The 26165-nt window shown below is 38.0% G+C and overlaps 1 protein-coding gene across 1 annotated transcript; it reads left to right on the top strand.

The window, feature by feature from the left end:
• The first annotated feature begins 642 nt into the window (after window positions 1–642).
• Window positions 643–25766, top strand: Poglut3 (protein O-glucosyltransferase 3). Its single transcript, XM_076843798.2, has 8 exons — window positions 643–896; window positions 9716–9913; window positions 13375–13661; window positions 16028–16244; window positions 18380–18576; window positions 20492–20686; window positions 22954–23058; window positions 23825–25766. Exons 1-8 carry the CDS (start codon window positions 695–697, stop codon window positions 23948–23950), a joined length of 1527 nt encoding a protein of 508 aa, XP_076699913.2. The 5' UTR covers window positions 643–694; the 3' UTR covers window positions 23951–25766.
• The last annotated feature ends 399 nt before the right edge of the window (window positions 25767–26165 follow it).

Genomic DNA, 26165 nt, shown 5'->3' on the forward strand with positions numbered 1-26165 from the left:
GCTCAGCCACCAGGCTTGAACCCAACGCAGTGAATGCTCAGAAAAGAGGAATGAAGGTGGGAATGTGGTGGGAAAGGGGAGAGGGGAGGAGTAGAGGGAATCACACTCTAATGAGGGAGACTTCTGGGAAGAAAAGAAACCACAGAAGACAGGAGAACAATGGTGAGTGCTGGGGCGAACAGAGGGCCTTGAGAAGCCGTGCGTAAGGAGGGAGCGAGGGACGCCTGACAGGGATGCTGCATCAGGGTAACTCGGTGAAATTCTCAGGCGAAAGGAAATTTCTTAGCGGCGGACTGTGCGATTTGTCTCAGCATCCTTCAGCAGTCACCACCGGGTCTTCGTCCTGGTTTTCTCTAAATAGTGACAAACTCAAGCTGCCAGAGGTGGAGCCGGGCATGCAGGGGCCTGGACAACGTAGAGTGCCCACTCGTGCCCTCGGTCTCTCTGCGTGGGTCCTTCCACCTCTGTCCTCCGTCGGGCTCTGGAGACTGGAGGTCAGGGGGTGCCCATTGCCTCTGCGCTGTGACTGGTCGGTGATCTCGCTCTGGATCGCATTCCAACACTGAGAAGGCCGGGGGCGGGACGGCGGGCGGCCACGCAGAGGCCCGCCCCAGGGTGGGCCTCTGCCCCGGCTGCCGGCGCGCCGGGCCCCTTCCTGCCTCGGCGGAGCTGGACCGCAGCTGCCCCGCCGACCATGCGCCGCCTCGCGCGGGTCCCGCTGCTGCCGCTGCAGCTCACCCTGCTCCTGGCCACAGGGTCCCCTGAGGCCCCAGTCAGCGCGCCGTGGAGCCTGGTGTGGGGTCCCGGGCTGCAGGCGGCCGTCGTTCTGCCCGTCCGCTATTTCTATCTGCAGGCGGTGAACTCCGAGGGCCAGAACCTCACACGCTCGCCCCCAGGTAGCGTCAGGCCGCCGGCCTCCCTTGCCTCCCTGCGCGCCCCGCTCCTGACCCCCTGCGCTGCCCCGCCGCCACCGCGCCGCCCAGGAATCCACTCGGCCCCTCCTCCCAGCGTGCGTCGCCTTTTCTTAAGTCTGGTCACTTTCCCTTCCGTCTTCCTCCCCGACACCAAAGAGGGAGGGAGAAGCCCTAAAAGTCTTTCGGAAGAAGAGCCCTCCCACATTTAATGTGCAGGGACGATGACCCGAGTGGAGAGCGCCGGGGTTTACTGATGCGCTGTGAGTCGCACGCTGTTGCACCGTCCTTCCGCCCCCGGTGTGGAGGGCTGAACTGTGCGGCCTGCGGGGAGGGCCTTCCTGGGAGGACTCACCACGCCTAGACCTCCTAGGCCAGCTGAGGCACCTCGTGAGGGATAGGCTGCTTTGTCTTGGATTATTTGGTTTAGGCCTGATGGACTTGAAACCGTGAAAAAGCTCCCAGCGGAGAATATCAGAGCAGTAGGCCGAAAGAAGGCAGTTCTGCAGCCTAGGTTTTCGTTTTCTTCGCAGTTTTGACTTCTTGAGAGCATATTTCACAGAAATTAATGAAAGTCAGTAGAAATTCGGTTATTCCTACGGAGGGTGGGTGGATCTTGTCCTGAAAATCTTTTCCTGCTCCACCCACCTCCCACGTTCTCCTTCACATCTTACCTTTGCAACTTCTTACAACTTGTCGGGCTGGTTTTAAGTTGTTGCCAGTCAGGATTTGCTAATTTATATCTAAATCAGGGTTCTAGCCAACTGGCACCCTATTTTATCAACAAAGACAAGGAATGCATTGGTGCCTCTTACCCTGCCAGTTCTGCTGGAAACTTAACTGTGGGATGTGGAGCACAGGGTGGCGATGGGGGGCACTGTTGATTAAGCAAAGAATTTAAGAGCCAAACAATTCATATATAAAGAGAGATAGATAGACAGACAGACATATGAATATATTTAATTTCACTCATTAAACAAATACTCATTTGCTGTCCAGTATGTATTGGTAATCCTGCTGAGGATATAAGGATGAAAAGGTAATGCCTGCCTATCAAAGAATTTACAATCTATTGGGCAAACAGATAAGCAAATCGCCTATGACTGTACAACATAATCATTACAATGGAGGTATATCCAGAGTGCAGTAAAAACACTGAAGCACTACCAGTTTCCTAGGGAAATCTAGAAAGATTCCAGGAGCAGAGATTTGAAGGATGAGCATGTGGCTGGCCAGGTCTGCCGAAAGATGCTCTGTGATGTGCAAAAGCACAAAGGCTAACAGTGTGGAGTTCAGGAAAATAAATAATTTCCTGATGCTAAGCAGAAAAAGAAAGTCAGGTTGTAATTTGAAATCTTCAAGGGCTTTGAATGCCAAGCAAGAGATTTTTAGAAATAAAGGAAAGCCACTGAAGAATTTGGAGCTGAGAACCTGTTCTTCCTTAACCACTTCAGTGGGTGTTGCTATATGTTTAATTCAGAACACTCCTAAAGTCATCCTTGATAATCACTTTGATAACATATCTATCAGTTAGATCCTAAATCTTCAGACAACTGGTTTTCTATGCTTTATAGGAATTGGGATAGAATAATTTCAACTCCATTGATAGAGAATAATAAGGGTATATCAGGGTTCAGCTGACTTTTTTCTTCAAAAATCTGATAGTAAATAATTTAGATTTTGTAGGTCAGTAAATGTAACCGTTTTTGTTACATTTACTCAACTCTGTTTTGAGCCACAGACAATATGTAAACAAAAGGGTCTGTCTGCATTCTAATAAAACTACAGACACTGAAATTTGAATTTCATATAATTTTTCACATTACAAAATGGTTTTCTTTTAAATTTTTTCCATTTGTAAAATGTAAAAGCCATTCAAGTTTCAATAGTTAGAAAAGGTTATTTTACAAAAGAATATCATTGCTGTGTGTGGTGGTACACACCTGTAATCCCAGGAGTTTGTGAGGCTAGGACAGGAGAGTGGCAAATTTGAGGCAAGCCTCAGCAACTTAGCAAGTCCCTAAGCAACTTAGCAAGACCCAGTCTCAAAATAAAAAATAAAAAGGACTGGGAATGTAGCTTAGTGGCAAAGAGCCCCTGGGTTCAATCCCCAGTGCCAAAAAGTAAACAGGACATCATTTGCAAAGAAAGTCCTTGCCCTATTATATGGTATCTGACTTTCCAGGTATCTGTCCAGGGAAAATAATCCAAATATGGTTAAAGATCATGAGAAAGAATACTCCTGCAGTACTATGATTATTTGTTACAGAAGTGTAAATAACAAACTATAAGATAATTGTTTAAAGTATGATACATTCATGTAATAAAATGTTTGGCAGCCATTAAAAGTAACATTTGAGATTCCACTTATGTGAGATATGCAGCATAGACTTGCAGAAATAGAAGTAGAATAGTGATCATCACAAGAAGGGGTAAAGCAAGATTAAAAAAAAAAAAAAAAAAAAAAAGGGTTAGGGACAGGATGGCACACACCTATAATCCAGCCTGAAATCCCAGCCCTTCAGGGAGGATTCAAAGCCAGCCTCAGCAACTTAGTGAGGCCCTAAGCAATTTAGTGACGCCCTGTCTTCTCAAAATAAAATATAAAAAGGGTTAGGGATGTGACTCAGTGGTTAAGTACCCTGGGTCTAATCCCCACTACTTAAAAAAAAAAATGTAGATTTATTGCACAATAGCACAATAATGTGAATAGACTTAACACACTGAGCTGTACATTTAAAAATTACATAGGGCTGGGGTTGTAACTCAGTGGTAGGGTGCTTGCCAGCACACACAAGGCCCTGGGTTGATCCCCAGCACAGCAAAAATAAATAAACACATAAACAAATAAACCAATTAGGATGGTAAGATTTATTGTATTTTTAACAACAATTTTAAATGTTTAAAATTTTTGAAGAAATATTTTTGAAAATTACTAAATTATGCTTATATTAGACTAAGTAAGGGTGGAATAAACAAGAAAAGTTATTTAATATAATTCCAATTTTGTGATAAGTAAATGAACCTGTGTCTATGCTCATTAGTATTATCAGTGGTTGTAACAAGAGGGTAAGGATTTTTCTTTTTTATACTCTTCATTTTCCCAAAAAATTCTCCCCAAAAGATTATATTATCCTTATAGTCAGAAAAAAAATCATAAGAAAAAAATATAGACTTTGCTCACGTCATCAAAGACTTTTGAGACAATCTTACTTTCATTCCTTGAATTCTCTTTGTTTCCTTTCAGGTCACTTAAATTTCTTAGTTAAAAAGCTGTTCTACAGTTCTTCTGAAAGCTTACCTAGCCAGCTTCTCATGTTATCTGCCACTTTCATTGACTTGAAATTCCTGAAATCTTTCTCTAAGATCTAATTGAAAAAGAGGAATAATTTTCTCAAATTGTAGCCCATTATAAATGATACAAAGATATTATTATCACTTCCATTTAATAGTGTATCATTTACCTGAATACCATTATTATGCTGCATATATACAAAGTGATTATAACAAACATATGTGAACTTCAGTGATATAACGCAGGGATCTTAACCTGGGGTACATGGGCAGAACTTAGGGAGTTCTGAGTCTTTGGTTGGGGGAAAAGCCTATCTTTACCTTCACTAGCCTATGACTTAAGTTGAGCATTTCCTTCAGTTATAAACATAAAATTTGTTGCTACTGTTATATTCTCAGAATTGAGCACAATGCCTTGCAGAGATGATGAGTAAGTGTTATAGAATAAAAGAAAGGAAGTAGAAGGAGAGATGGTTGGAATAGGTCGAGATGAGTATGCATATGCTTGTTTTCTCTTCAGTCCTCTACCTTCATCAATCATGATATTTTCATAAAATAATCTTACTAATTATATAGTGTTTTAAACTGCCCTATTTTAATTGTTCTCCATAGTAGTCTTATGTGGTAGGAAGAAGAGATATTATTGTCTTCATTTTACACATAAACTGAGGCTCAGTGAAGCTAAAATATCTTGTCCATAACCCACAGCCAGTAAGCGTCAGAGCCAAGACCAGATACTCAGCCCTTAGAACAGCTATATATCATTGCTCTTTTCATTTTACCAAACTGCCCTTAATATGAATGCCATGCATCAGTTTTCAGTAAGATCCTCAAGAGCGTTCATAGTTAGCAGGCAGTCACACATTTTTGCAGGTTTTTCACTCTCAGGGCACACAACACCTTGGTCTTTTGGGACTCTTTTTTTTTTGTCCACGTAGGATCAACACTTGTTCTAGCTACAGAGAGTTTTCTAAAACTTCCTAAACATCAGGAGAGAAGACAATTCATTGTACTGAAAGTATACCCAAGCTATTCTTCCAACTTTGAACGTTTAAAAGCTATGTTCAAACACTGGCACTGGAATTCATTATGTATGTGACTTTGGGCAAGCTACTTAATTTCTTGGAACTTCAGTTTCTTGTTCTATAAAAAAGGGGCCACAAATACCTACTTAACAAGGTCTTCTAGGAAATAAATGGGATAGAAAATACATATGAGGTCAAAGACTGAAATACAGTAGGGATTAAGTAAATTTTTAAAAATGCTTTTGGTTTCTTTCTAAATCAACTGTTCAAACTTTCTGATTCTAATGATGTAAGACTTTGATACTACCAATCTCCTTCCAAAGTCTCTGTATTCTCATCCAATTAGCTGTTTGTCTTAAAGACATTTGAATTTATGAATGAGAAAAGCTGCCAGGACAAATGAAAATTCACAGTCTTCCCTTTTGAAGTAATTTGGAATTTCATTCTTCTCATTTTCTCTTTATGAAATTAGAGTTATTTATTTCTATTTTAGTCCTGATAAATATTATTTTTCATTGATTCTCATATTAATTTTTATGCCATCAATGAAACGGGAATGGAGGATTACTATAAAAAGAACTGAACACTTAGAACACGTATTTCCAATGGCTGTGTGTTACAGTTTTATAAGTACATTTTTTTATTGGTTATTCAAAACATTACAAATATTGCAGAATTACATCGGTTACACATCCACATTTTTACATAATACTATAATAGTAACTGTCGTATTCTGCTACCTTTCCTATCCTCTACTATCCCCCCTCCCCTCCCCTCCCATTATAAGTACATTTTTAAATATCACTTCTAAGTACTATTTAAATATAACTGGAAGAGATCATAGTGATCCAAGTTGATATTCTCTATTTACAAATAATAAAGTGTTTTGGTGTTAATTTTCTTCTACCAGTCACTTTCAAAAAAAAAAAGAAATCACACAATCAATGATATGCTTCTCCTTTTCTGTTTTGTGTGTTTGAAATAATGAACTGTGGCAAGTAGGAATATTTGATCAGAAGACAATGTTTGTATGTTTACATCTGGAAAGGGAGGAGGGATCAATGGAAATAGCTTTCTAATTCCCAGTATCTGCTCCCCTAATTTTCAATCTGCTGGACTTTGTTGTCTTCCTGAAGCCAAGTGGGAAGGAACACAAGGCAATAATCTGTGTGTTTCATTTATATGTTTCAGGTAATTGGCCAACATTTCTAATAATTGCATATTAAATGATTACCTTTTTGTAACATCTCTGTTTACTTACAAGAGTCCATTTATCTTAGTAGGCTTCTTTCATAATTTTATCACACTTGTTTCAAGGGTCCTATAACCTATGGGTTCTGCACTTAACTAATTATGTCAGATACTGTTATAGTTTGGATGAGAGGTGTCCCCCAAAAGCTCACGTATGAGATAATGCAAGAAAGTTCAGAGGAGAAATGATTGAGTTGTGAGCGTCTTAACCCATTCAGTGAATTAGTCCCCGTAGAGATTAACTGAGTGGTAACTGAAGGTAGATAGGGTGTGGCTGGAGCAGGTGGGCATTGAGGGTGTGGCTTTGGATATATATTTTGTATCTGGTAAGTGGAGTCTCTTCGGCTTCCTGACTGTCATGTGAGCCCCTTCCCTCTGCCACACCCTTCTGCCATGATGTTCAGCCTAACCTTGAGCCCCCAGGAATGGAGCCAGCTGTCTGTGGACTGAAAGACAGAAACCTCCGAAACCTTGAACCTTCAAATAAACTTTTCTTCCCCTAAAATTGTTGTGGTCAGACCTTTTAGTCACATTGGTGAAAAAGCTGACTAAAACAAATACATTACTAAGACCAAATTGAAGAGACTGAGAAACATTTCTCCTGACTCTTGATAAAAATATAAAACCCTTGAAGATTAAAATAAAGTAGAATCTTTTTTTTTTTTTAATTCATAGCTCAGATTTTATTTCTCAAATTTGGGAGGCTGGAAGACCAAGACCGGGGTCCAACTTGTAAGAACGTTCTTGTTGTGTCCTCCTGGGGAAGCGGGTGAAACAGGGATAAGGGCTGCTTTGAGAAGCCCCTTCCCAGAAAAGAAGAATCCAGGGCCAAAGCACATCTTCAAATTCCCACCCGCTAACACATCATAATGCAGAGAAATAATAGAATGACAGCCCATGCTCCCCAGAACATCCCAACTTCTTGGCATGAGTCCATTTCTGCAACATTTCACAAGTCATGATTTTGGATAAGACAAGAGTTAAGCTAAACACATGGGGAGAGGGCTCCCTTCTCATCTGCTGCTTGCAGTGTTGCATGTGACCTTACAAGCCATCACTGAGGTTCTGCACAACAGCTCCGACTGCCCTCCTACCTCATCCCCATGGGGGTGACTCACACTCAAGTCCTGAACACTCCCAAGCCCAGAAACCAGAAATGTCACAGGAAATCCAAGAGAGATTTGTTCAAACTCCTCCAAAAACACCATCCACACAGGCTCAAGTCTCTTACAGAAATGCCAGAGTATTTGCATCTAAACGTTGTATATCTTCTTCCTGTAGCACTTCCATTATCTCTAGATGACTTCTGACACCTAATACAATGAAATGGCGGTGTCATTCTCTGTAACACTGTAAGATCCAGGAAACAAGGAGGAGAGAAGTATCTGTCCAGAGAGACACAACTCCTTTCCTGATAGTTTGGATTTCCAGCTGGTGGGGACCATGGATGTAAAAGAATGGGTTCAGGGCCAACTGCACTTTCTTGCTTTGCATTGAGGGGAGGAAACACTGCAGCCAGGATGAGGGCTTCTAGGAGCTGATATCCTTCAAGTCAACATCTGGACACATCTGACCTTCAGGCCAGAAGACTTTCTTGCAGGGGATCCAAGGACTTGACTACTCTGTGTGGAACTTTTCAGGAAAAAGGGGATCAAATCTCATGAAGCAACTCTTCTCTCTTCTAGCCCATGGGCAATGCAAGGAACCTGCATGATACCAGAGGCTCACTTCACTCTTCTCATGTCTTCTGGAAAGGAATCATTAATGCTTCCTTCAAGGTGAAGCAGAAGCCTGCATTCCCAGCTGCACAGAACTGTTTGAGGGCACTGTCTCCCAAGTATGATGTTAGTGTCAAGAACAACACGCAGACATCCAAGTAGCAGGTGACTCTCCTCTCCGAATACATTCACAGAAGTTGGCATCATCCCCAAGCTTTAGGCGTTCCGCGTACGAGCCACCAAATGCCGCAGTCTCTGGCTGGGCACAAATCACGAGTCTCCACACAGCTTGTAGATTCAAACAGCAATTCTTTATTCCCGAACTCACACCGGCCGTCTACAAACACGTTCTGGGGGAATCCACGTTCTCTGCCCAAATCCACTCTCTCCAAAATCCACTCTCTGCCCAAATCCCCTAAAGTAGAATCTTATACTCAATAGATTTAGAGAAAAAACCTTTTCAGTAATTTAAAAATTATATATGTTAAGTATGCTTAACCTCATAATGTGATAGACATGGGATAAAAAACAACTTTGGTTACAACTTGCTGTTAGCAAGGGCTGTGGATTTCAGAGGATTATACCACTTTTTAAAAACATTTTTCCTTTGATAAGGTAATCTCAATGGTACATAATTATACCCTGAAGAAGAAGGTTCCAATGTTTAATCCTAGGCCACAGTAACATTAGTCACAACAGTGTTGTTTCAAAGTCTAAATAAGTAAGCTAATAGAAAAGGGAGTTTGTTAGTAGGTGTACTTACCTAGAACAGAAATCCCACAGAATTTTGGAGTTGGAAGGGGTGATTATATTACGACTATTTCACTTTAAGCTGAGGAAACAGAGAAGTAAATGCTAGCGTTTACAAAGGTGAACATGTGTGTGTCTCTGTGTGTGTCTGTGTGTGTGTCTCTGTGTGTGTCTCTGTGTGTGTGTGTGTCTGTGTGTGTGTGTGTCTCTGTGTGTGTGTCTCTGTATGTGTGTGTGTGCATGCGTGCACGTGCAAGCACGTGGTCTGGCAACCACCTGTGATCTCTCTCTACATAAGAAAGTGGCTCAGAAGTCTTGCAATTTGGGTTTTAAAAAAGGGGAAAGTTTTCTCAGAAGTGAACATTTTTAGATGTTAAAATGATATACAAAGAATGTGTATGTTTTACACGGAGAAAACTGAATTACTGTAGAGGTCTGTCATTCTTAAAGTTCATGGATTTTTTTTTTTAAATACCTAAGCTTTAAGGCTTAGGCAAAAAAATAGCTTATTTCTTGCTTTTACATTAATGATTTCATTTATTCAGTAAATCTTTATTAAATGACTAATGAATCAAATGATAATTTAGATCTTTGGTTTGATAACATCAGCCAGACTCAATTCTTGGCCTTTAGAATATTCCAGACTCAAATGATGTATGTTTATCATTGATGCTACAGGCAAAGTAACATCTAGAGACATTTGTCCAATAATTAAGGCTTGATAATCATAAAGTGGTAAAGTTATTCGTATTTCTTTTTCTTTCAGGTCAAACACTATTCAAAGTAGTAGTCAAATCTCTTTCACCTAAAGAGTTAGTTCGAATCCATGTCCCTAAACCTTTGGACAGGAATGATGGAACATTTTTGGTGAGATATAGGATGTATGAAACTGTCAATGAAGGGTTGAAGATAGAGATCCTTTATGGTAATGAACACGTGGCTCAGTCTCCCTATATTTTAAAAGGTAAGTGGTTATTAATAATCCAGAGCTAGCCTTAGTATGCGTTCCATGCTTTTCCAAATGAGTTATAATGACCTTAAAGTCATGTTCAACAAAATCAATATTTTATATATATTTAAAATCAATATTTTTACATATATAAATGTGTGTACACACACATTCACACACACTCCCTAGAGCTCTATTTAACTTGAAATTTTAAGGGAATGTAAATTAAGTAATTTAGATTTAAACTATAAGAAAAAAAAAGTTGTGTATTTACCCATGTAGTTATCATACTCTTTATTCCTTTTTGTAAATCCACATTTCTATTTGGTACCACATTCTATCTGGTACCACTTGCCTTCTGTTTAAACAACTTCCATTAAGATTTTTGTTAGAATGAAAATACTGGTGATAAATTCTTCCAGCTTTTACATTACTGAAAAAGTCTTTTATTTTGACTTCTTTTTTTTTTGGTGGGGGGGAGGTTGTAAAAGAAATAAATTCTAAGAATATTCAGTTGAATAGTTATAAAATTTTCCAAAGATTCCATTTCTTTTTCTTTTTTTCTTTTTCTTATGCCCTTGGTGAGAACAGAATCTTCTGAGTCTTTCTTGAGGGAAAAGTTAGTGGGTGACTGAGCAGGTCCAAAGTAATTGTACTCAAAGGTCCTTATCACCTGAACTTCTTCTCTTCTCCGTGAGGACATCTCATCCACCTTGAAGTTCAGGCTTAAATTGGTTAACTTAGGTATCTATTAATGAAACTCTCAAAAGTTTAAGTCAGGAATCCTAGTTGACTCTTTTTTTTTTTTTTTTTTGGTAGTTGTAGATGGACAGGATGCCTTTATTTTAGTTGTTTATTTTTATGTGGTGTTAAGGATCAAGCCCAGTGCCTCATACATGCTAGGCAAGCACTCTACCACTAAGCTTCAGCCCCAGTCCTAGTTAACTCTTTTTGTGTCAATAAATTGTATATAAAGATGCTATAAGTTTTTATAAAAACTTTTAATAAAGTCATAGCTCCCCCATTTTTGGTCTAAAGTCCCTTCACTCCTATAATCCATTCATTAATCCTCCTCAGACTCCTGTCAGAACAGAGCTGATAAATATTTTCATGCCCTGGAGGAAGTCTTATATTTCAAGTAGTAATCAATTTCTTCTTATGAGTCTACAGAAAATAAATACTGGTAGTGGTGGGTCCTTAGGAGAATTAGCATTCCTTATGGGGCAGTGTACTTAGGTGTTTCTCCCTGCTGCCATATTTTTGTTATTGGTGCATTATTATTATATATAATGGTGGAATTTTTTTTTGTTATTTCTTCATACATGAACACAACCTAACAATATCATTTGGCCAGTATCATTCCCCAGTTTTTATCCTTTCCCTCCTCTCTTAATGGACAATTTAAAAGTATAGACTAAGAAATATTTTTTATCTTTTCAATAAAATATATGAATATTATATGCCTGTAGACTGTGGTGATTAAATGAAAGTTCCAAAGGAGTGTTCTATATCTTTGCAGGATTTGAATAAAGCATATATGGTAGACAACAAAGGAAAATTTTCTCAGCTTCTCACTGCCATTACCTTCATTAAAAAAAAAAAAGTTTTTGCTTAGCTATAGAAGTGCAAATTAATGGATATTTTTCCCTTTTTAGTACTCTAAATTTGCTTCTCCACTGTTTCCTCACCATTATCTTTATCTCTCTGGATTGCTTTTTGAGGCTTTTTTCTTTACCAGTTTTTGTTATTTGTTTTTGTTTTTAGTGCTGAGGATCAAACCCAAGACCTCACGCAAGCCAGCCAAGTGCTGTACCACTGGGCCACATCCCTAGCCTCTCTTTATCAGTTGTTTTGAGTAGTTGGTTGTTATATATTTTTTGGTGTAGTTTTCTTTCCAAAGAAAGAAATGCATGTGGTGGAGATCGGGGGTACACACACTTGCAATTTATAGAGCCTCTAATATCTTTGGTTTATAATTTTCAACAAATTAAGAAAAATTTTGACCATTATTTCATCAAACATTTTTTCCATTCCTTCAAGGGATTCTAATTACCTGTATTTTCAGCATTTTAAAAATTCTCTTTTTCTCACCATTTCATTTTATTTAGTTTCCATTTCTCTGTCTTTAAATCCACTAATCTTTTTTTCCTATAATGCCTTTTTGTCATTAATCCCATAAAGTAGATTTTTCATCTCTTGATTCTTGTTTTTTAATCTTCTTGATTTTTTTTTTTTTGGTGGGGGGGATGCAGCTGAGTTACTTAGAAATTAGTTTAATCCTTTCAAGTTATATTTTTACAATTTGTTAGATCAAATTAGAGCCAATTTAATCCAGGACTAATTATTCCTCACTACTGAGGCATATCTTTGACATATTCTTCCCAAACCCCAGGAATTAGGATGCTTTCCAGCCTGGCTGATATGAACAGGCCCTATTGCCAAGCCTGTGTTCTAGTGTTGGATGGTTCTTCCTCTGCCTCACACATGCTCTGCTAAATACTCAAGAGGGGAACGACTTCACTTTCTCGAGTTCTCTGTGCAGTTTTCTCCTTTCAGATAACTCTGTCCTTCCAATCCTGGCTGGTTTCCTGGACTCTCAGCCTTGTCTCCTCAATGCAGTGACACTGCTGGGCTTTCTCTTTCTCCACCTCCCTATCCCTGTGCTGCCACCTGGAAACTTTCTTAAGTAGTAAACATAGGGACTTGTGAGACTCACCTTATGTGTTTCCCACCTCTCAGACTCACTGTCCTTCATTGCCTGATGTCTAGTTTCTTAGAAACTTGTTTTAGATATTTTATCGGAGTCTTTTTCAGTGATTTCAGGTGGAAGAGTAAATTCCTGTTATTTATCTTGGTCCGAAGTAGAAATCCTAAAGAAAATTTAATAATTTTTATATTAAAATAAATATAGATATATCTTAATATATTTATATAAATTATTTTAAAAACAAGTCTTCAGAGAAGTTCTATGCTTATAGCTGACCACTTAAAAATACACTTGCCAGACCCCTCTGGGTTACACATTTCCTCTTTGAGATGAGCGAATGGAGACGATTTAGGGACTCAGAGAACTAGATTCTCAGCTTTGTCTTTAAAAAAAAAAAAAAAAAAATTCACTATCCCTACTACATTTTAATGCCTGAAAATTAATATGCTTTCTTCCTTGTTAAAAGGTAAGTTGGTTTATGTTCATCAGCCCCTTCCCCCTCACTACAAATGAATTTATCATCTAGTTGACTGAGAGTAGGTTAGACTGGGAGAAAGCATATTCTATGCTTTGCTATGTTCAGGTGATTCAAAAAGGAGACAGAAAGTAGGGGTGTGAGACTGACACAGCAACTTGCACCACTGATGTGTCTAGAGCAGTTTTTCTGTATCTGGATCATCTTAGAATTCACCGAAAAGTCATCAACAACTCCCTGCATCATGGCACGTGCTAATAGAACATGGCGTTGTACGTGTTTTGCTCTCCCTAGGACCAGTGTACCATGAATACTGTGAGTGTCCAGAACAGGATCCTCAGGCCTGGCAGAGAACTCTTTCTTGTCCAACCCAGGAACCACAGATTGAAGAAGATTTTGCTTCCTTCCCCAGCATCAATCTCCAGCAGATGCTAAAGGAAGTTCCCAAAAGATTTGGGGATGAGAGGGGTGCTGTGGTACATTACACGATTCTCAATAATCGTATTTACCGGAGATCTTTAGGGAAATACACAGACTTCAAAATGTTCTCTGATGAAATTTTGCTGTCACTGGCAAGAAAGGTATATCATTGCTCTTTTTCTTTTATCAAATGAATTTACTTTAAAAAGTAGTGTAGTTTAATGATTTTTTTTGCAACATTTAAATGCTTAGAATTATAATAGCAAGCTCAGAAATGTGTCATCCAAGTGTTCATAAGTCACCTGAGAAGATCTCTCTTTCCTATAAGATTTAAATTAGGTAGCTTGAGCCCCCATCCTAAGTAGGTAGGCCAAAAAAGGCACTCCAAGGTTTTTGTGAACTCCCAGATGTTTACAGCCTCTGGGTGACTGACTAAGTTCTCTCTTCTGCCAAATTCTTTTCCCACTCAGATTTCACCATCTGCAGCTATTTTTGTCCCCTCCAGATGAATTTGAACTTAGAACATATTTTCCTTTTTTTTTTACCCTAAGTACCTTTAAAAGATCATGCACATGGCTCGTTTTGTTGAAGGCTGGGGGGAACAGAGGCTGTTTTACACCATGCATATTAAAAAACAGACAAAAACCTGACACCAATCAAATTCAGTCATCCTTGCCTCTGGGAACTTTTCACTGACCATCCTTGATTTTGGTCTCTTTCTAAATGTGGTTGGGCCCCCTGTCCACATCCACCAACAACCATCTCTTATCCTACTTACTTATTTGACCTCTCTTTCCACATTTTCAGGACCCTAACTTCCTTTTAAACAGAACAGTTCAGACCACTTTTGTTCTTGTGCCTGATCATGCAGAGTTTTTTTGAGGATGGAGGTGGGAAATTTTTATCTTTCTGGCCCAGAGAAATTACCTAGGTAGTTTTGTAAACCAAAAGCCAACCATCTCGATATGTACAGTTTTCCAAGCATGCTGAATGTGTGAAAGCAATCAGTTCTTATTTTAAACAGCAGTGACTTTCTCCCTTCTCTCAGCCCACCTGTGAGCATATGAGCACATTATGAGCATCTGACCCTAGGGTAGTAAGTACTCTCTGCCTGTCCAACCTGCCTGATTTCCTGTATCTTATACTGGTGTTGCTGTCTCTGCAGCAATAATTTTCAACTGGGAATGATTCTGCTCCCCATGGGGACATTGGGCAATAAGTGGAGACATATTTGGTGATCTTACCTTGGGGTTGCTACTAGCATCCAGAGGATAGAGTGGGGTTTGCTAGTCGTATCTAATAGGTAAATATCCTACAATGAACAGGACAGCCCCCCACAATAAAGAATTATCCAGCACAAAATATCAATAGTGCAAGATTGAGAAACCTCGCTCCATAATAAGAATTTCTGATGTGAATATTATTGATGAATTTTTAATTAATAACAGAGAAGCAAGAGCATGTACATTTGCATTCCTTATCTTTCCTTTTATTCCTGATTGTTGCCTACTGGCTGGGAAGAAATCTGAAAAAAAAAAAAAAGCGAGACAGTGCTAGTCTTCAAGTTGCACACTCTTGTGGGACTTGTTTGTATTCTTTGGAAATAGGAGTGCGATATGAATACAAACAGATAAATATACCACAACATGATAGATACTGAGGATTCCAGTGCCCAAGGAGGGTGAGTCATAGAAGAGGAAATGTTAGATCTGGGTTTGAGGGACAAGAAAGGAGACTACCAAGTTGAAAAAGTGGGAGAATATTCCAAGTGAAATGAATTACATATTAAAGTGGATGGCATTTTCAGAAAGTAGCCCAGAGTTTACCAGTACATGGGGATGGAAGACAAGGCTTAAAGCTAATCTGGAACAAGGTAGGTGATATGTTGAATGCAAGTCAGGCAGATTAGACCTCATCCTGTAGGCTTAAGATTCTTTAATCTTGGTAGTTACATTAATTTGTGTTTTAAAGATTTCATTGACCTTGATTCTGGCCAAGTGGAGACTAGATAAGAGTGAGAACACCTAACAAGGAAGATATTGCAGCATTCTAAGCAGGTGGTGACAAGGGCCTCAACTAAGGCATTGACTATGGAGACGGAAATGGGGCAGCCGACTCCAGAGACATAGTAGGTGTGGTAAAGAGTGTGATAGTGGAGGAAAACAAGGGTTCAGGTCTAACATCATGGGTTCTTGCTGGGGCAGCTGGCAGAGAAGGATCTCAAGGATTTCATACTTTTCTATACTAAAATATAAAATATACTAAAATATAGAATAATACTAAAATATAAAATCCACCTCTGGATAGTGGTAGCTGACTTCTGGCTAAGAGAATTTGCTATGTACTGTCCTCACCCAAGATTTAATGATACAACTTACAACCAAGAAGCATTCTTTTCTCTTCTCCTACTATTTTTGAATGGTCAATCTCTATCAGAAATTTTTAAGAAAGCCAAGGAACTATACAGTAGTTAGTATCAAAGACTGGAGTCTTGCAAGCACTAATGTTTGTATTTTTGTTTACTTAGGTCCTTCTCCCAGATTTAGAATTTTACATTAATCTTGGAGATTGGCCCCTGGAGCATCGAAAAGCCAGTGACATCCCTGGCCCTATACCTATCATTTCCTGGTGTGGCTCTCTGGATTCAAGAGATGTTATCCTTCCAACCTACGACATTACACACTCCACGCTTGAAGCAATGAGGGGTGTTACCAATGATCTCCTCTCTATTCAGGGAAATACAGGTAAACTAAGGCTGATTCTAAAGAGTGAAAATAGTGAAGGTAATGTTTAGTCAGAGGAAGTAAATTATATCTTTAAATAATCATTCTTAGTTTCTTACCAAGAAAAAAGAACAGCACCTTTGGGGCTAGGATGTAGAATACTTGCCTAGCAGGTATGAGACTCTGGTTTCTATCCCCAATGCCACAGAAAAACACCACCAACCACAAAAAGGCATTCTAAGCACTGAAGTGATTTGTTTAGGATTCTTCTAATCCTAAAATTAAAGAAATATTGTTTGGGCTAGTAATGCCCAAATCTACCTTCACTAAGTCTCCTTCGAGTTTAATCTTTTGTATATATACATTTGGGAAAGTCATCACTTAATTCTGAGTCCAAGGCCTTTATATTTCTGGATGAAATGAGAGATAATTTTGAAATATTTGTTACACAAATATAAGAGAACCGTGATAATAGTATAGTTACCAACACTTGGTAAGGAATTCTTTCCTCTCCTTTTTCTGCCTCTTCATCCTTTAACATCTGAATTCCTTTTCTCCTATTTAGTGGGCTTGGATTTATTATGCAACATAACTTTTTTTTAAACCAAATTCACCAAAATGAGAAAAAAAACTTGCTCTGTCTTTTTTTTTTTTTTAATAGTTTTTTTCTCAGCCCATATTAGGACTGATTTTTTTTAAAGAGAGAGAGAGAGAGATGAGAAAGAGAGAGAGAATTTTTTAATATTTATTTTTTAGTTTTCGGCAGACACAACATCTTTGTTTGCATGTGGTGCTGAGGATCGAACCCCGGGCCGCACACATGCCAGGCGAGCGCACTACCACTTGAGCCACATCCCCAGCCCCCTTGCTCTGTCTTTATAACCTGTATTTCTGATTATTATAGTTCGATGAACTTATTATTTACACAAGATCAGAGTGTTGTAAACTATGTAAAGATAACAGTATGTGAAAACTGGCGTATTTAAAAAAAATTTTTTTAGTTGTAGATGAACACAATACCTTTATTTTATTTATTTATTTTTGTGGTGCTAAGGATTCAACTTAGTGCCTCACACATGCTAGGCAAGTACTCTACCACTGAGCTACAGCTACAGCCCCTGGCCTACTTTTAATTTGATGATAATGAATTCCTGAAAGGTGTGCTAAAATAGTAAAAAGATTGACCCTTGCCTATTTCTGTGTTTTATGACTTATCCCTCAAGACAATGACAGGTGTTAACCAATGGCTTTCTCTCTTTAGAATAATAATAATTTAGCCAGATGCAGTGGCACACACCTGTAATCCCAGCAGCTTGGGAGGCTGAGACAGGAGAATCATGATTTCAAAGCCAACCTCAGCAATTTTGAGGCACTAAGCAACTCAGTGAGACTCTCTCTAAATAAAATACAAAATAGGGTGGGATGTGACTCAGTAGTCAAGTACCCCTGAGTTCAATCCCTTGTACCAAAAAAAAAATAATAATAATTTAAATTAATTCTCCCAGAATATCCCCCCTGAAAAAAGAGAAAATATATATATATATATATATATATATATATATATATATATATATATATATAAACACACACACACACATATATGTACATATATATAGCTATGTATTTCCATTTAATGGTTTATTAGAAAAAAGTCTTCCCCAAATTCTGAATAGCCTGGGGATTAAAGATTTGTCTTAGTTATGCAGTTTTTTATGATCTTCCTGTGAACAAAAGCTTAGCTCATGTTTGACTGTGAAACATAAAAGATGGAAGAAGCTATTGCTTGGTAAGTGAGTCAAGTCATTGAATCTCTTTGTCTCTTTAAACTTGATCCAGTATGATTTTGGATATTTCCTAGTCTTGTACAACAGAAAACACCAGTACTTGTATCAATTCTCATTAAAAGGCAGGTAGAATTGGAGTATTCTTTAACTCAGCAAATAAAAGGAGTGTTTTTGAAAGTCTAAGTTTGAAAATTATCTCTGGAAAATTGAGACTTGATCCCATAAGTTTTGGAAATAGCGTCTACTTTATGAGTCTGATAAAAGAGCATTAACATCTTAAATGACAATGGTGGATTTAAAGAGGATTATGCTTGCCATATAAAAATGTCAAATTCTTAATTGTAATTTATTTTTATGGCCTCAAACTTCTAGGGCCTTCCTGGATCAATAAAACAGAGAAAGCTTTCTTCAGAGGTAGAGATAGTCGTGAGGAGAGGCTGCAGTTGGTACAGCTATCCAAAGAAAATCCACAACTGCTAGATGCAGGAATTACAGGATATTTCTTTTTCCAGGAGAAGGAAAAGGAGCTTGGAAAAGCCAAGTTGATGGGTTTCTTTGATTTCTTTAAGGTATGTATCACCTAGTACCTCTGATCTCCAAGTACAGAATCTTCCTGTATGGATATGAAATGATAAACTTGGGTTAAAAGTCTATCAAATAGGTGGGCTTAGGCAAATTTCTTCTGTGAACTGATGTTCACTTTCATTCTTATCAGACCTGGGGAATTAAAAAGTTCATTATAGTTCTTTTTGTCATTGTTGTTGCTGTTAACTTGTCTATGGAATAGCTCAGAGCTATGTGTAATGCTCAAATTGTAGGGTTAACATGAGTTTTGGTATATTTCTCACTCTTTTTTATATTTGTCTTAATAAGCTGAGGATATGTCTTTTATACAAAGTAATGTCTAATTTATTTCTTTTTTCTTTCTTTCTTTTTTTAGTTGTAGATGGACCCAATATCTTTACTTTTATGTGGTGCTGAGGATGGATCCTAGTGCCTCATGCATGTGAGGCAAGTGCTCTACCACTGAGCTACAACCCCAGCCTTCTGATATCTTTTATAAATAAAAAGAGCATACATTTAATGTATATTAAATGGAACTGGAGTTAAAGGTCCAGTTCTACCTCTCGTCCTGCCTTTGCTTCTGACTGTGAGACCTTCATCTCTTCCTGCTTCTGGTCTCCAAACACCTGTGATGCCTCCCTTGCTCCTTCAGAGCATTATCATGAGGCCCAGAGGAGACAGGTGTGAACTATGTGACAAAATCTGACTGACTAGGAAACTCTTTGGAACTAGTTTTTCAAGAAACCATTAAGGGGTTGGGGTGTAGCTCATTGGTAGAGTGCTTGCCTCAAATGCTCAAGACCTTAGGTTTGAGCCTCAGCACCACAAAAGAATAAGTAAATAATTACCAGGTCAGGGAGTGTATTCTGTTTACTGCAGGGTGCTATCATGAAAAGGATGGGGGATTTGGACTCAGAATAGAAGTTTATATATTTCCCCGAAGACCAGTTTTCTCACTTAAAAAAAAAGTACCTATTTCATAGTATAATAACTGAATAAGATTTAATGCCTATGAAAAGTGATTTTTAAAAAGTATTTACGTTTTAGTTGTAGTTGGAAACAAAACCTTTATTTTATTTATGTATTTTTATGTGGCGCTGAGGATCGAAACCAGTGCCTTGCGTGTGCTAGGCGAGCTCTCCACCACTGAGTCACAACCCCAGCCCTGAAAAAGTGCTTTTGAAGTGGAAATCAAAACTTACTAATCCAACATAGGCAACCAGAGCACCTACTTCTCCATGTTTCTGTATCCTTGACACAAAAACTGTAAAATAGAGGTAACACCTTCTTCCTTTAGGGATTGAATATAGAAACAAGTGAAATCATGTAAACATTAGAGTATAAATTCTTATTAGTATTCAACTTCAACAAATACAAACTTTTTGAAAATAGTTTTAATACCTAGTTATAGAAATCTGAATTCCCCTGTTGCATAGACAATCAAAATAGGTATTTATTCCTATTTCCTAAAATTGTTTATCACCTATCCTTAAATGTTTTGTATTTCTTAAAATTGATCTGTTAGCCAGGCGCGGTGGCACATGCCTCTAATCCCAGCAGCTTGGGAGGCTGAGGCAGAAGATCACAAGTTCAAAGCCAGCCTCAGTGAGGTAATAAGCAAATCAGAGAGACCCTGTCTCCAAATAAAATACAAAAAATAGGGCTGGGGGTGTGGTTCATTGGTGAGTGCCCCTGAGTTCAATCCCTGGTACTCCTTCCCCCCCCAAAAAAAATCTGTTAAAGGCTGCTTATGATTTGAACATCAAGAGAATATGTAAGTTACAAAATAAAATTTCTAAACAAAAGTGTTGAAAAATGGAAAATAATCTACCTGTATTTAGTATTACAGTATTGAGAGGCAAAAATGAAGCAAATCATTGTGAAAAGTTTTTGCTTACGTTTTTCATTTTTATCTTTCAGTACAAGTATCAGGTGAATGTTGATGGGACCGTGGCTGCGTATAGGTATCCATATCTCATGCTGGGAGACAGCCTGGTTCTGAAGCAGGACTCGCCATATTATGAACATTTCTATGTGGCACTTAGGCCATGGAAACATTATGTTCCAATCAAAAGAAATCTTAGTGATTTACTAGAGAAAATTAAATGGGCCAAGGTACGTTCCCTACAATTTTTATTTCTTTAGGCAGTAACACATTCAGCAGTATAGGTTGCCTGAGTTCCATCACAATGCAGTTTAATTTGATATAATGACATTGAAAGAAATATGATTTCTTTGGAATTTTTGTTCTCTTGAAATATCTAAAGTCAACATCAGAATCATTTATGTACTCTCTATCAATGTATCTGAGATTTAAAGTACAGATTTTTTTTGAAGGAATCACTGGTTGTGCTTACACACACACCCCCAAAGAACAAATAAAATGCAAATTATAGACTGAAAGAACAAAGTTAAAGGACTTTACATACAAGAAAATATTTAAGGCAATTGTGACACTCTTCTTTTTTTCATGTAGACAAAAAGGCACAAGTTTTTTTTCCCCCTTAATGGATTTATTTTTTATTTGTTCTTTTTAGTTATACATGACAGTAGAGTATATTTTGACATATATATACAAACATGAAATATATCTTATTCTAATTAGGATCCCAGTCTTATGGTTATACATGATGTCTATTCATACATGTACATGGGAGATTCACTGTGGTGTATTTATATATGTACATAGGAAAGTTATTTCAAATTAATTCCACTGTCTTTCCTATTCCTTTCCCCCACTCCCCTCCCTCCATTCCCCTTTGTCTAATCCCTGAACATCTATTCCACCCACCCACCTATTGTGTGTTAGCATTCACATGTAAAAACATTCGACCTTTTTTGGGGGGGATTGGCTTATTTCACTTATATGATAGTCTCCAGCTCCATCCATTTGCTGGCAAATGTCATAAAGTCATTCTTTTTTATGGCTGAGTAATATTCCATTGTGTATATGTACAACATTGTCTTTATCCATTCATCTGTTGAAGGGCACCTAGGTTACTTCGATAGCTTAGCTATTCTGAATTGAATTGCTATAAACATTGATGAATAATATATAACAAGCTCTGGAAGAAAATGGATGCTGAGAATACTATACCCAGCAAAATTAAGCTTCAGGTTTGATGATAAAATAAAAACCTATTGCATGGAAATGGAAGGAGACCCTAATGGTTATACAAAATTACATACAAGAGGAAGTGAGGGGAAAGGGAAAAAAACAAGGGGGAGAAATTAATTACAGTAGATGGGGTAGAGAGAGAAGATGGGAGGGGAGGGGAGGGGAGGGGGGATAGTAGAGGATAGGAAAGGCAGCAGAATACAACAGACACTAGTTTGGCAATATGTAAATCAGTGGTTGTGTAACCGATGTGATTCTGCAATCTGTATACAGGGTAAAAATGGGAGTTCATAACCCACTTGAATCAAAGTGTGAAATATGATGTCAAGAACTATGTAATGTTTTGAACAACCAACAATAAAAATTTTTAAAAAAACCTTCCACAATAAACAAAAGTTTATAAAGAATTCACAATTAGAATGCCTACACTACAAAACATATTCGATAAAATATTTTATGACATAGAAATGAAAAATAAAACTGAAAAGGCACAAGTTCTTAACCAATGCATGCTATATATAACATTCCAAGAATCACAAATTTCCTACAAAATAGGAATTCCCTTTTTAAAAGGAACAATATTGAAAATCTGCTGTGTTTCATTATAAAAATTCACCCTTGCTTTATGAGTCTATTCTGAGTTTCTGAGAAGCAATATTTGCTTAAGGAAAGAATCATTTTTGTGTAGAATCATTTTTGTGACCCTTTATGAAAGCCACAGTTGCCAGCAAATGGCTTTTCCTGTTGGCAGTATGGTAGAAGATTAACTATTTTCAAAAGTGTAATTAGGAACACTGACTATTCCTGGTACTAGAGGAATAGCCTGTGGGTAATAATAACTGAATTTTTATTATACCACTATAGCTTTTTGATGGCTGTGGCTGCATATGTAAATGGAGCTTTTAAAAGATCTTATAACACGAGAATACATTTGCATTACTCTTAAGCAGCGAAGCTGAGTCTAGGAGGACAATTGACCAAAGCCAAGCTTTCTTCCTGGGTAGCTAGGAAAGCAAGTGCCAAGGTAGTCCTGATAGAAGCCACATGTGGGTGTTGCACTGTGGCGACTGTGGAATCAGGGCCATATGTGTCTGTCTGATCATTTCCCTATAACAGAGATGGTCAGGAAAGCGCTGTTTCCATGGCCTCATCCATTTCTCCCATTCTGTTCACATTCAACCCCACATCTTTCCCAGCTCACACTTGTCCCTAGCTTTCTTTGTGGGCTATAGGAATAATTTTCATTCTTTTTAAAAACCTTCAGGAAAATGATGAAGAAGCCAAGAAGATTGCAAAAGAAGGGCAGCTGACCGCTCGGGACCTGCTACAGCCACACAGGCTTTACTGCTACTATTACAGCGTTCTACAGGTCAGTTCAGAGTCATCCTGCTGGGTCAGCCCTCCTCAGACCTCATGTGTTTCTTCCTACACAAATCTAGACAGAAAGAAAAGATATAAGATATTATGTTTTTATTTTTAACATAAATTTATTTTTCTGCAGGAAGAGTAGCAGTAGATACCTTCCTTAAGTGAGTTCTCTCCCCTCTGCTGGTCTAGCTTAATTTTAATAGTAAGAATTTCTTCCCCTAAAAATTTAATTAGGCTTACCCACTTATATCACCATTTTGTTGGGTTTGGCTCAGTACCAGGAGTATACAGCTACATGGACAAAGAACCACTGAAGTGAAATATCCAATTTATAGAAATATTTCAGTCAGTAGCCATAGTAGAGGAACATTTTATAGGACAGTTGTCATTTAAAAAATGGATGTGATTACAGACCTAACAGAAAGGATATGTACTACCTACTTTTTCTTGAGATGTTTATCATCTTTGTTTGCTGATTTGAATATTCAACAAGTTTATTCTTCATTAACAAGTAGAAGGTTAGTGCTGAGAACTGCTGTTCACTTCAAGAAGGGACATTTGGCTTGGCATCTCTCTTGTAGCAATTTCTCCTTACACATAAAATTGTGAATTAGGGTTCTTGGGTAGATTAACTAAGTTAAAATGTAACTTTAGGACCAGAATAAACCAGATCTTTGGTTTTGGTCTGAAATATAATGGGTAGGGATACAGGTATCAGTAGAATGAAGTATGGACTAATCTTTCAGTTGCCTTTAAACACATTTCAGAAATATGCTGAGCGCCAGTCCAGCAAGCCTGAGATCCGTGATGGAATGGAACTTGTTCCTCAGCCAGATGATAACACATCCATCTGTCAGTGCCACAGGAAAAGGCTTTCAAGGGAAGAGCTTTAAGGTGGCCCAGATTCACCCTCCTGTGTATGCCAGCTACATCTTTAGGAAAGACTTTAGATGCCAAGCTGTGAAGAAAAGTACAGAAGACATTTCTCTTGGTTGCTTTATGTAATGTGGATGGATATAGCAGTATTTGAGCAACTATTACCAAATATCTTTGGATGTTAATTTGTTTTGGGTTAAAACTGCTGTTATCAGCATCACAGTTTTCTCCAAAAAGAACATTTGCAGATCATAGCAGATTGAGAGGCTTGCCAAAATACAAATCACCTCTGTGAATCTGTTGACACCATGCCCGTGGCTTATTTATATCTCTTGTTCACTTTCTGTCTTCTTCTTCCATTTGTGAAGAGAAAATATTTGCGCAGGGTTTTGTTTTTTGTTTCCTCCTCACTGCATAATTTCTCCTTTTGCAAGGTGCTTTTGGCATTTAGCAGTTTCTGCTTCCAACCTTGGAAGGTCTGATGAGAATAATTAAAAAACAGGAAGATGACTCTGACAGTAAAGGTATCATGCAGAGTATAGAGGGAATTTTTTTAATGCACTGCTCTATCTTTTTAGCTAAATTTTAGGCCTGAGACAAAACTAAGGAGAAATTGTAGCTGGGTATTGTTGTGCATGCCTGTAATCCCAGCAGCTTGGGAGTCTGAGGAAGGAGGATTGGAAGTTCAAAGCCAGCCTTAGCAAATAAGCAAGTACCTAAGCAACTTAGCAAGATGAATCTTTGTCTTACATATATTGTACCAAGGGTTGGGGGTTGTCCAAACTGGGATTTTAGAAAGAAAAGTTACCTCCCTCCTTCATAACTCTCTGCCATCCAAACCCCAGGTCCTAATGGCTAATGGCATATTATTAGACACATCTTAAATTTTTAAAATTGACTTTTCCTACCGCCAAACAGTCCAGGTAGTTAAAATAAAGTAGAGACAAATCAGGCAGCTTCAGGGAATGGAACAGGAAGAATGCGCTTGAGAAATAAAGAGGAGCCCCTCAAGAAATTCTATGGGAAGAGAGTACCCTTAATCTAAATAATCCTCCATCTCATCAATTTGACCGCAGCCTTTAAAAAAGTTAGTTTTACAGGCTTTTTGACTTGTTGAATTGAATATAATTCAGTAAAGACAAGACTACTAATATCCCTGATTCTTTCCCTTTCAGTTCATACATTGCCCACATAATCCATTAGTCATTTTTAATATTTCAATTTTCACTTAAAATATCTGATTTTTCAAAGGACTGAAAGAATGTATTGGCAGATATAATAGCTGAATTTGTCTAAATAGGCTATCAACATATTCATTGCTGCATTAATGCAGAAACACCCTAAGTAGCCTTCGTTAGTAAATTGCCTGATATATCAAAGAATCAAGTACAACTATTAAAAAAGAATGAAGCAGCTTTATATCATCACAAAAGGTTTCCACAACAGTACTGAGTGAAAGCAAGTTATAGAACGTATATAATGTGAAGACATTTATGTAAAAGAGAACACGGTTGGATTGGGAATATGCTCAGTTGGTAGAGTGCTTGTCTCGCATGCACAAGGCCCTGGGTTAAATCCCCAGCACCATAAAAAAAAAGACAACATGGCTGAAAGTTTTGAGGGAGATTTGCTATCTGAGAAGGGGATAGAGGGAGGGGAATTTTTGTTTTATACCTTTAAGTTGTTTTTACTATGAGTGTGAATCACATTGTTAAAAATGCCAACCTGGGAAAAGACAATGAATGCACATAAGGTTTAAATATGAAAATAGAATGCATATTTATATTTTCCATTATGCTATTTTTTAAATCTACTATGTCTGAATTTTATGTGATGGGACATATTTATATATACTTTTTAAATAAATTTCCATAAAAAATTTTGAAAAAGATACATTTCGTTTTTTAAGAGATTATCACCACCTCAAACTGAATCGGTCTAATTTTAATTCAATTATGTCTTTGTGAATGAATGAACCCAAACTTCTTTCACCACCATTCCATCCCTAATGGGCAGAAATATAATGTCAGAGAAAAAAATATTTGAGTTTGACATTAGTTTCAGTTGCTAGTAAAAATACAAGAAGATAGGCAGAGAGTTAATGGTCCCCTTGAATAATAAAAACAAGGTTAGAAGAACTATAAAAGTTCTTGTTTGGAAGGAAGGGAATCATCCTTGTGATGAGGTATGTTTAACTTCACAGGGTTGAGGAATGTCAGGCTTAGCGACACA

This window comes from Callospermophilus lateralis, chromosome 2 (genome assembly GCF_048772815.1).
Source record: "Callospermophilus lateralis isolate mCalLat2 chromosome 2, mCalLat2.hap1, whole genome shotgun sequence".
NCBI lineage: Eukaryota > Metazoa > Chordata > Mammalia > Rodentia > Sciuridae > Callospermophilus > Callospermophilus lateralis.

Excerpts from the sequence above, each read along its gene's own strand:
- Poglut3 (XM_076843798.2), top strand. The coding sequence starts at position 695 with ATGCGCCGCCTCGCGCGGGTCCCGCTGCTGCCGCTGCAGCTCACCCTG. Across the intron at positions 13,662-16,027 it reads TGCTGTCACTGGCAAGAAAG|GTCCTTCTCCCAGATTTAGA; the intron begins GTATATCATTGC and ends TTGTTTACTTAG. Across the intron at positions 23,059-23,824 it reads ACTATTACAGCGTTCTACAG|AAATATGCTGAGCGCCAGTC; the intron begins GTCAGTTCAGAG and ends AACACATTTCAG.